This window comes from Euprymna scolopes, chromosome 9, assembly GCF_053919585.1.
Source record: "Euprymna scolopes isolate OS-2025 chromosome 9, ASM5391958v1, whole genome shotgun sequence".
NCBI lineage: Eukaryota > Metazoa > Mollusca > Cephalopoda > Sepiida > Sepiolidae > Euprymna > Euprymna scolopes.
This window is the reverse complement of record NC_136490.1, coordinates 85,909,661-85,921,936: the sequence shown is the minus strand read 5'-3', so window position 1 is coordinate 85,921,936 and position 12,276 is coordinate 85,909,661. Positions and strand designations below refer to the sequence as shown.

General features: G+C 36.2%; 1 protein-coding gene across 4 annotated transcripts in view; it reads right to left on the bottom strand.

Annotated features, from left to right (window-relative positions):
* LOC145284754 (PTB domain-containing engulfment adapter protein 1-like) overlaps positions 1-4,245 on the bottom strand; it is a 361,348-nt gene extending 357,103 nt beyond the window's left edge. The window contains exon 1 of one of the 4 annotated variants that reach the window (XM_080133714.1): positions 3,868-4,245. In XM_080133714.1, coding sequence (XP_079989840.1) covers positions 3,868-3,932 — 65 coding nt within the window. In that variant the 5' untranslated portion in view covers positions 3,933-4,245. The remainder of the gene's footprint in view (positions 1-3,867) is intronic. The other 3 variants (XM_080133717.1, XM_080133716.1, XM_080133715.1) reach the window with 3 other exon arrangements.
* Positions 4,246-12,276: the final 8,031 nt, after the last annotated feature.

The following is a 12,276-nucleotide window of genomic DNA, read 5'->3' as shown; positions in this document are numbered from 1 at the left end:
GAAGGTAGGGAGTTCTGGTTTTCTTTTTTCTCCACCCGTGCATCTGTACATTCCTATCGTGAACGTTTGTATAATTTTTACCAGTTTTAAAAATTTAATTATTTTTCTGTGTTCCTGCTTTTAAATTATTATTTTTTCAAGATTAACCGGTGTTACCCTTCACAAAAAAATAAACTACAGTTGTTGTTGGTGTCCACTGCCGTCGTTGTACAATTGCGGACATTAGCAGCAATGGTTGAAATGAAATAATCTGGTTTTCACTAGCGATTAGTGATGGTTTGGAGCAATAACATGTTCTGCTTAAATTAAAAAAAAAAGCAATTAAGAGAATACGTAAATCAATATGAATTAATAAAACTACGAAAAATGGTCCATTAAAATCATAATGGAAAGTAAAAACAGAGGTTAGGTATTCTTACTGTATATGGACTGTTTAGAGTGATCGAAATCAGTGGTAGCAGTCCTAGTTGTTCAAGTCTGCCCTTTCTTTTCAACTTCTCCACCAATAGTATAAAGTAAATTTCATTTTTATGTCATCTTTTTTAACGCGTAAATCCAAATAATTACGACTTTTTCACTTCATTTCTTTGACTATTGTGATGTTAAGAACAGCGTTTGGAATGGACATCCCAAACTCCCCAATGGCTTTCGGAATAGACATCACCAACCAATAGACATCACCAACCTCCCCATCTTATGAACGGTATTCGGAATGGACACCTCCAACATCCCCATGTAAAGGACGGCTTTCAGAGTAGACCCCACCTTTTTGGGGGAGGGTGGGGTGTATGTGGAAAAATAATTCCACCAAATTTAACCGTAATAATTGTTGTCGGTATACCCAACTGCAAATGGGGGGAAAAAAATTGTGGGATGGCAGTGTCTGTAGGAGAGAAGTAAATTTGATTATCGCATGTGCGTACAAACCTGGAAGCCAGTGAATTACAGTGTGTTTATATCTCTAAGTACTCGTCTTTATATCTCTAAGTACTCGTCTCCGCAAAATTTGAATGAGATTTTCTTAATCAGCATAGTCGAAAACCTTAAAGTAGTCATTCTAAAGAAAATTGTGGAGGTGGACCTATTGTACAAATTTACCCCCCACCCCCACCAATGTGTGCGCAATCAATCCGGAAAAGAAATTTAAATAAAATACTCCACCAAATTCAATTCCCTATGTAATGCAATTTATGTTAAAACTGTAGCGTAGGTAATCGGTGTAAAAATCTGTAATTGTGTCTAAAGCCTAACTTTTAAACACGTGTGCAGGACTATCAAGTGAGGTATGGAAGCAACAAAAATGGAAAATATCGAAACAGTTTGCCAAAATATATAAAATATTAACTTAGACATAATAAATTTGTATGTGGCATCTGTTGTTGCAAACCTACGGTACTTTGGTCCAGAGGTGAATTTCTGCAATCAAAATATTATATATGGAGATTATGTTACGCCGAAATTTGATGTTCATTCAAGCAAGGAAAACATTAGAATCTTACATATAAAAATTACGTGAAACCTGTAATCTAAAAAAAAAAAAAAAGTAAAAATATTTTTTGCAATTATAATTTTTTTGTGTGAAATATTAAATAAACAATGCTTAATTCAATGAATGGTAATATCGATAGTTTGAGGAAATAATTTTTCTTTGAGTTATATCGAATTCATTAATACGGACTTAAGGTTTTTTGTTTTTTTTCAAAAAAATTTTTTCTGAAAAAAAAATTCTTTTTTTACTGTTACAATTTACGATGCTTTATTTTCATAAAAAATCAAAAATAAATTCTTTTTTTTTCTTATTGAAAACCATAACTTTAGTAAAGATGTTTTTTGTTTAAAAAAAAGTAATACATTTTCACCAAGATTCAAATAAAAATAATATGTTCATTATATTTTCCGTGTTCATTATTTGAGAAATACTGAAAGTCTTTTGTTTTTTTTAAATTGGTTGATTTTCTGATTTTTTGTTGAATTATAGCGACCGCTACATATGGACGGAACAAATCTTCGGTAAGAACATTTTCAACACCCACAAGTATCAAAACACGTAAGCACACAACGTTGAGATTTGACCATCCGCACCGCACCGCGCACGTGGAACAAAGAAACTATGTTACATTTCCGCGCGTAGTGATACTGCAAACAAGCTGGAACGTTCGAAACATCGTTATATAAGGATTTATCGCGAAAATAAAATTAGTTTATTCCAGTTTGTCTCTTGTCTTCCCCAAGACTGGATGTCAGGATAACTCCACCATTGGCAGGCGTTAAAATCCCTCGTCTTGAATTTGCGTGCGACGCACATGAACCTTAATTCTCATCATGGAAAAATTACCACATTGAACGAGAATTTAATTCTTCTTTTAAACAATGTTATTTCGAACTACTGTTTCTTATGCGATGAACACGCACACGCATTTCGCTTACGTTTTAATGACTGTTTTTTTTTCTCAGTAAATAATGACATTAATTTCAAGCCACGTGTGACATTCTGTTCATAAAAATCTACTACTTTCGACTTCAAGAGATTCTTGCACTTAAAACCTGTGTCCTAAAAATTGATAGATCCCGATTATGAATTCGTGAACGCCGACTCACACTCTTACAAATTAGTGACTCCCGGCCGGAGCTACTATAAGTGGTAACCCATCCACCGTCTGAGTTACTATAGAATTTTTAAGTAAAGGGAGGGACCCAAATATTTATACATTTTCAGCATCGGCTATTCATTTTGCACGTACCTACTTCTTGGTCTTCTGACTAGGATCAAATGGTAGTATCTGCTCTGTCTTGAGATGGTATAATGATATTGTGGAGGTTTCGTTCGCGTGGGGCGTCCATACAATGGAAATATGTCACAGACTCCTATAAGTATATTGGAGATAAACCGTAATAACCAGATATATTCTGACACTATATTAATCAGATTATTTAGATAAATACTTTTACAGTTTTAACAAAAGAGCTACAATAATATCGCGGGTCTCCATTCACAGTGAACGTCCACAAAATGCCCACCAGCAATATATTACATATGAAATATGCCGCTGTGGAATTTCCAGAGGTCGCGCTTGCGAAAAGATATTCTCCTTAATTCTAAAGAAAAAAGTTACTTCTTGGTACGCCAATTTAATTTTTCAAGCTATAAATATACATTTAAAATCAATCACATCATTTTATCAATTAATCATATCCCAAAATAATTGCATTTAAGGCTAATCGTTGCAATCGCAATAAAAACGAAATGACAAACAAAAGAAAAAGATCAAGGAATTATTACAAGAATATTTTGGGTGAAGTTACAGAATAGTTAACACCTCTACCCATATTAAAAATGGGCTTGTGTACTGTCGGTAGCCTGTAGCGACACTAAATACGCTACAGTGCTGTCTGTGCTGTTGCTGTAGCGTTATTATTTAGAATTCTTAACATAGAAAGAGAAGTGCGTTGTTAACTATTCTAACATTTTTTTCAGTGAATAAAAAAAAAAAAAAAACCCGAAAGAAGTTTTTCACGATCATTTTCGGTCGACAGTAACATTCAAACCGATGAATCCGCTGCTAAATGTTTTGTTTACAAGTTAAAGTAACTTTGCCATAATTTCTGTTTTCTTTTTGTTCAATTAAAACAATGTTTCAAGTGTCTTCTTTTAAAAGTTTTACTGGACAAAATATATAATTTTTATTCTTAATAAATACCGTAAAATTATCACATGCACGAGGATATGTTTTCTTTTTACATTTTCTCTTTAGCAAAAAAAAAAAAAAAAAAAAATACATCTCAGTATTTTTTTATGTGCGACGATAAAAAAAAAACGCGATTTAATGAAAATGAAAGGCTAGAGAAGAAAACTGTTTTCTAACTTACACGCCTTGCATGTCAGGAACAATTTCTTCAACTTGTTTTTCTTCGTCAAGCAAATTTTGGCTCATTCTTCTGTTTTTGTAAAAATCGTGTGACGATTGTTTTGTTTAAATATATATAAAAAAAATGGTTTCGAAGAATTTAAGGAAAACGAGTTTATAAAAACTTTCCTGAAGGAAGAAGCGAGCAACAAATCGACAAATGTCCAGTCTGGTATGTTGTTGTGTAGAATTCTCTCATTTATCATTCCTTCCTTCCTTCCCCCATAACACGTGAATGAAGAGAGAAGAGAGAAATGCCCATCTCTTCCTCTCTTTCTCATAAATGGCAGTGGTTTAAATTAGACTAGTCCATAGCTTTTAGCGTTCATTTCTAGAGTTCACATTGTAATTTATCTTTTGTTATCTCCTCCCTCCACCTTTCCGCATCTCATTTATTTAATTAGCGTTTTTCATAATGGTCTTTTTATTTGTTTCCTTTCGTCTTTCTCGCGTTCGTGTAAATGCTGTTACCCTACCTCCATCTGCCGTCTCTTGTCTGTGCACCTGCATCTCTCTACTGTCACCTTCCCCCCCCCCATTCATTTTATTGTCTGCTCTATTTGACTTTCAGTTTTCGCTCCTCAGGTTGACAAGCAAAATATGATCCATTCTGATTAATGAATCACCTTCCTCTTAGATAACGTGAAAGCCTCCCTTATCTCCATGTTAAGAACGGCTTTCTCGTGCGCTTGACCGTGTTTAATGATTGATCTTGCTACATAAACAGCAGAAACCGGAAGTCAAAAAGAACAGACAATTGTGTCTAAAACCAACTCAACAAAATTTATGTTTTATAACTCAACTAACTGAAGTGCGTGTTTATGCCTGTTATTGCATATATGTTTGTGCTTTCTGGTGCATTTACTCTGCCGTCATTTTTTTATTTTAATTTATTAAATAAAACTGTATTTTTCCAAGTTTGACTAAATGCAGCAACAGTTAGTTTTAAGTTTTTTAGAGTAAGTAAATACACATTTCTTTGTTAACTTATGACCATGTGATTTTTCTCTGATGTAACTGCTACATACATACATGGAGACTCACAAAAACAGAAACCACGTTATTTCATATTCAGTCGAAGTTCTCAGAAATCAAGGGGCTAACACTTGAAGTCTATATGAGATACATAGATATTCGAATGTTCCATTTAAGTTCTTTATCTCTCAAACACTGAGTTAGTAAAGAAATTGAGAACATAATTTTCCTCTCCCCAATTAACCATTTTTATACGTTGTAGTATATCTTTCATTTTGGTCTCTTGGTCTTACTGGATTCCAGGACAAGAATTTATCTAGTCTGGTGGAGTATCCAGCTTCGTGCTATTACTTGAGGTAATATCACTTGGAGAAGGTGCACCATTCCTCGGAAAAACTGTGGGGTAGCCGTAGTGAGGAGATCTTATTTGGGCTGCAAATACTATGTGATTTTGAATATTTGGTCAGGGTTTACTTCTATGGAAAAAGTATCCTCATGCCAGATTGTTCTGACAAACCCCTGTACAGAGAGACCTTAGACACTCGAGGATAGTGTCTAGTAGGCATTCAAATTCTCTCCTGTATATATATATATATATATATATATATATATATATATATATATATGAGTTTGTGTGTGTGGTGTAAAGCTATCAACATTCACATTCTGGATCATAGTGATGTAAAACAAGAAGGAGAAAGAAGCAACCTTAGTAGAAGTTAGTGCCTTCAATGATGCTCGGTTAAGAAGCTAAGAGGGAAAAGATGACGAAATACAAAGGTCTTATGTACGACATAAAAATAAACTGGAATCTTAGAAAAGTCTCCATCATTCCAATAATTACAGAAGCAATCGTACTCATGAAAAAGAATTTCAAAAATTGCTGAGCAAATTATATATAGTGAAATACTTGCAGTTATAGGGACGCTTAGAATCTTAAAAAGATTTCTCGGTTGGAATGTATGAGATAGTGAGTAAATGGTTGGCATCCGGTAGAAATACCCATCATCAGCTCGAATAAAATGATAAGAAAATTGAAACCCCCCCCCCAAAAAAAAAAAACAAAAACCAAAAAAGAAGAAAGATCTGTTGTGGAGTGAATACACTCTTTACAACAATAATGAATTAACTCCAAAAGGGACTGTGAATATTATATATTGTGTTTGTTATTTTGTCATTTGTTTGTTATTTTGTCATTTGTTGTATTATATGAGAGCAAAACTAAAAAGATACTTTATTTCCTAACCTTGTGTTTCAGTGTATTTATTCTATTGACTATTAGTGTACGACATAACAGATTGACATTGAGTAATACATTTTGTATTGGCCTCGGCTGTATTAACAAAATTATGAACAGAAAAGTTCACCAAGTTAAAAAATAAAAGTGAAGGATTTTACCAACAATCATCATCATCAGCAACTAAGTCTTTATTTATCCTTCTATCTATCTATAATTATTACTTGCTCCCATGTTTCCCCATGAAGTGAACCTCCTACATCAGTTGCACATCTACTAACCCAAGAACTCTTGTTTATTTTTTCAATGTAGCCATACCATCAAAGTCTACTCTTCTGCATACATCTCTCTATACTGTTCAGATTTAATTTTCCTCTGAGATCTTGTCTTTAAGACTCATATTATGTACTAGTGTAGATTGATTTTTCACTTTTTAAAAACATATCAACTTGCTCTGGTAAGGGAAACTTGTGTATTGCTATAATAAATACTGATACAAAAAATGGAGTCTTTTACTTGCACCGTTATTTGAGGAAATGGCATTAAAGATCGTCTGTATAATCGCTTTAAAAATCTTCATTTTTGCAACTCTTGCCTTAGTTTAGCAATTTTAGTATTTAAACAAGACACTACACTATTGTAGATTTTCCAAAAATCATGAGCTCCTAATTTCTGCGCTTCAATGTGTTTCCTGGTGGTTTTAGTATATTCACTCTTAGCTGTTGCTACTTCTTTCTTACAATTACTTCTAGCTTCTATATACTTTGTCTGTTTGTACAGGACTTATGCTAGATAAATCTATGGTATGCATGTTGCCTCTTAGCAATGGCAGCTGCGCAAGTAGAAGTGAAACATTGGGGAGAGTGGGGCTTGCTATAGAACCGCCATTTGCACACTATTCTGCAGGAAAAGAAAAGATATTTCCCCATGCAGCATCTCTGATATGATGTCTAATGGCATCTCAGTCAGCCTTATTTTAGTACGTTGTCGTTTTGAGCAATGGCTCTTCAACTTGGAGTCGAGAATTTAGAGTGATTCTATCATTATCACAGCATGATCAGCATTCTTAAGTGGCCAATCAGCATTTGTTACACGATCCTCAGGATCTCTTGTCAGAAATAGATCCAGAAGTGAGGCCTGGTGGTTCTGGCGATCTGGGAGACGGGTCGGGAATGTTATTTTCTGTGTCAAGGAATGGGATAAAGTTATGGATGATGCTACTAGCTGCGCCAGTGTAGTTAGAGAAGCCCAGCAAATTTCTGTGGCAGGTGTTAGAATCACTAAATACATGTATTTGGGCACTAGTGTCAAAAGAAAGTGCTACATCTATGCTGTCAGAGACATGATTGATTATAGTACAGTCCTGGGTTGATGGAGAGCAATAAAGATAATACAGGTAGCTAATGCTATGTTGTAAATTTAGTTTAAAGCACATGAAGGCCTGGTCACCTGACTCTAGATTCCCTAGACATGGGGAGGGTGTTACAAATATAGACCCCAAGTCCGTTCCTGTTAAAGTCCTTACGACAAAGTAGAAGATAACCAGACATGTTAAAGATGTTAGAGGGGATGGAGGAGTGCAAGTTAGTTTTACTTAGTGCTAAGATATCCGGGGAGTTTGCTAGGAGAAATGATTCTACATCATCTAAGTTAGTTCTAAGTCCTCAGATATGTGTAAATGCAAGCCTCAAGGGAGGAGGCGTGAGTGTGTGTCTGGTTTGAACATTTTTTGGAATTGAGCTGTCATTTCATTCTATTTCATAGTTTCAGATCTAGATTGAGGTGCTAGGCAAAATGGATATGCATAGCCACCATCATGCAACACGAGTAGACCGTCAGCCGGCTCCTCATCCACAGGAATGTGGACTCGGGAATGATCACCAGAGATGAGTGCAGGGTGTCTTTCCATGCACAACATGGCACTACGTATATCTTATTATTACACAACTGATGATAGAACAGCTGCTCTAAACGCTATCAAAAAGTTAGGGCTTCTGTACTGTCAGTTGAGATACAGCAACCAGCAACTGTCAAACTGGTATCCTCAAACCTATCCGACAGGAGTGGCCCAGTCCAATCATGTTAGCATATATGTTAAATTAGCACCCCCAAGATGCCCAGGTATAGGGGAAGGGAATAAGGCAAATGTGGGGGACGGCATTCAATGTCTTAGTCAGGAAACAAGACACTGGACGTCTCTAATGAGTCTTTGTGGCTGCACCTCCGCTCCTGGCTAATAGGCAAAGAACGAGTATGGAGTCTAGATAGGCAGAGCTTATCTACTCCTTAAGCAGTTTAGGTTTGCAAACCGATGATTTGATCAAGTCACCAGCTCTAGGGAGGTTGTCGTCCAGGAATGAGAAGGCCTCCCTCTCCTGTTTCGTGCCAAGACGTATGAGATCAGTGGCACAGGTTTACAAATCGAAGTTTTCCTTATCATAAATGGATGACCTAACCAAATCTACTAGTCCATCAGCACTGAGAGGGTTTTCCCTGCACCTGGTTTCAAAGCCAGGCATTTCTACGCCCCCGCATGGATAGTTAGGATTAATAGTTAGTATCAAAGAATTAGTTACATTCCTCAGAATAGGATAAAGATTGGTTACGGTTTTTAAAGGAGGTATGAATGAGTGTGGGGTGTAGATTAAAGGTGAATATCTACTAGGGTTAAGAAAAGATCAAATATGGTTTGTGGATTAGTGACTAATTGGAAAATGATAGTATAAGGGTTGGGATGCATTTCAAAATGTGCTTTAGGTGTTCATTTTCATGTAAAGATAATCACCAGTACTTTATCCCATCTGATGAAAGAAAGATATAGTTACTAGTTAATATAGACACTTATAATCTGGGCACAAACTGTGGCTATTAGTTATCTATTTTATAGATATTCTATAGAGTATAAATATAGGTTAAGCTAATGCATCCCTTAGCAATAGAATCTATAGATGTTTAGTATTTATCGATTTTGAAAAGGTTAGACTAATAAAGTTTAGAACTTAAATCCTCCTCCCAAGGTATGTGATTTTATATCAGCTTGGGGAGACGAGCAATTGATTTTTTTGTCCAGTTGAAACAGGAGAGATGATATAATTTACAAGAATACAGCATTAATATACAATATAGATATACAGGGATTTGGGGGAAGATTTAAGAGTATAAGGATTTTTAATGTTTATCATGCAAAACAGACAGGAAGGCGTCTTGGAGGCAAAGTATTTTCCCTTTAAAGCAGACATTTAGAAATGACACTTGTGCCAGTTATTTTAGTAACATACATCAGTAACAATATACATGTGGCCATTATAGGCCTTATATTTAAACATTGCACTTAGTCATAGAATGATAAATATTGATTTCCAAAAAGAGGGAAGCAGTTTAAGTAAATAAGAGCAGGAAAACAGGTTTGGTGAATAAGCAATAACTTAATTGCTTCCTAAGCAGTGGTTTGCACAATTTAGATGTTTTTGAATGGTTTTGCTTTTATTTTTTGGAGATATCTCATATTTTGTATTGTACTGTAATGCTTCCACTTCATCAAGATATTTCGATCTGTCAGATATCTGCAAATCCTGTCTGGATAACTGTTTTCGTTTTAGTTGTAATGTCCCACAAGATCAATGAAAGTTATGTTTTTGAGTGGGATCACTGTACATTACATTAGATAACAGTCGGATTGTAATCTGAAAGTTATCCAGTTACTGAATCAAATAGAATTTGGCAATTGGATTAGTCTGGGATCGATCTGGAATTACAATCTTATCTCCCACACCCCAAAAAATAACGGGCATAAATTAATACGAAACAACCGATGGCACTATAGCCCTTTATAGTTTTTTCCTTTTTTTTTTTTTACATAGGAGTCACCACTTATCAAGGCCCAAATGTAACTCGAGGATAATGGTTAATGAGTGTACAGAAGTCAATGGGACAATATTCTAGTAATCGTTAGTAGTGGAAATTTGGTAAATTGGATTACTTAAGGGGATGGCTCATCAAGAATTTATGTTGGGCTTGAATATGACCAAATTGTAGTCAGGTGGAAAGCAGGAAAATGGAAGAGAGTTCCACAGGCAGTTCTAAGAAAAGAAGCTTTTTTCATGGCATCTATGTTTACGATTAGGCACAGAAAAAGAGTGGGGGAAATTATTGATAGTGGTTTCAGCTAGACGAGTGTTTTTCATTAAAGTGTGGCGAAGGGGGACCATAGATTGGAGCTCAGACAAGCACCTGCCATGAAAATAGTGATAGAGTAAAGACAGGCTCGAAACGGCTCTTCTGTGGGAAAGAGGTTGCAGGGAAGAGAAAAGGGCACCCCCACCAGGTTACAAAGTCTATTTTGAACTTTGTCCAGGCATAATAAGAGTTTTCCAGTAGCTCCTGCCCAGATGTGGCAATGGTACTCCATCTGTGGATGTACCTGACTCTTACTTAGGTAGAGAATTTCATCAGCAGTTTGATATCTACTGGAACACTAAAAGAATCCCACCATTTTTCCAGCCCAGAAGCTTGTCAAAACATGGAGCCTCCCCAAGACGAGAGCCATTCATTTCAATTGATGCAAGGTAGGAGATCAGAGCGTTGATGATATAAAGATAGAAGCTTGGTTTTAGATGCATCAAAATTAACCAGCCACTTCTTTCTCCATTGCACCACATGCTCCAGATCAGATTACAGCTTTTGATGTGTTGCCAGAAGGATTTAATTATGTTAAGCATTCGTCCAGTAATACCAGAGATTTTATTTTCATGAGAAGACCATCGTTCCATACCCTGTCAAAAACCTTAGATATATATATAGGGCTACTGCCCTCCCCACCTCTGCCTTATCCAGTGCTTGGTATATATGTTCAGTGATTACAGTTAGGATATCTGCAGTAGAACGGGTTTGCCTAAATCCATATTGATGGTCAAGCAGAAGTTTAGCAGCTGTTAGGTGGTGGACTAGAGCTTGATTAATTAAAGACTCAAATATTTTGGCAAAAAGCAGGAGGAGGTTAATTGGGTAATAATTTAATGGGTCAGTTCATACGCCAGAGATTTTGTAAACTGGTACCACAGAAGCAGCATTCCAGCTGTCAGGAAAGCAAGATTCATTAAGACATTTCTTAAAGAGTTTAAAGAGAACTGGAGCAACCTCAGCAGAGCATTTTTTTAAAAGCACAGCCGCAATGAGATCAGGTCCACATGCTTTTGAGGTGTCTAAGTTTTTTATGATATCATGAACTTGAGAAGGGGTGATTTTCAGATCATCTAGTGTGGTTTCTGTCCACAGAGGACAATCAGGGAGGGAATGGTTTGTTGAGTCCTAGGTAAAGTTTGAGGGAAAATAACGGGCAACCATGTTAGCTTTCTCAGTTGTTGTACAAACAACCTCATGATTGTTGGATAGTGGTGGAATTATTGATTGCCCATTATTTACTACACTATTGTAGATTTTCCAGAAATCATGAGTTCCTAATTTCTGCGCTTCAATGCGTTTCCTGGTGGTTTCAGTATATTCACTCTTAGCTGTTGCTACTTCTTTCTTACAATTACTTCTAGTTTCTATATACTTTGTCTGTTTGTACAGGACTTATGCTAGATAAATCTATAGTACACATGTTGCCTCTGAGCAATGGCAGCTGCGCAAGTAGAAGTAAATCATTGGGGAGAGTGGGGTTTGCTATAGAACCGCCATAGTCTCATTTGTGCACTATTCTGCTGGAAGAGAAAAGATATTTCCCCATGGGGCGTCTCTGATATGATGTCTAATGGCATCCCAATCAGCCTTATTTTAGAACATTGTCTTGGGGGTCAAGAGTTTAGAGTGATTCTATCATTATCACAGCATGATCAGCATTCCTAAGTGGGCGATCAGCATTTGTTACACGATCCACAGGATCTTTTGTCAGAAATAGATCCAGAAGTGAGGCTTGCTGGTCCTGCGATCTGTCTGTGTCAAGGAATGGAATAAAGCAAAGTTATGGATGATGCTACTATCTGTGTCAGTGTAGTTAGAGAAGCCAAGCAAATTTCTGTGGTGGCCATTAGATTCACTAAATACATGTATTTGGGCACTAGTGTCAAGGGAGAGTGCTACATCTATGCTGTCAGAGATATGATTGATTATAGTACAGTCCTGGGTTGATGGAGAGCAATAAAGATAATACAGGTAGTT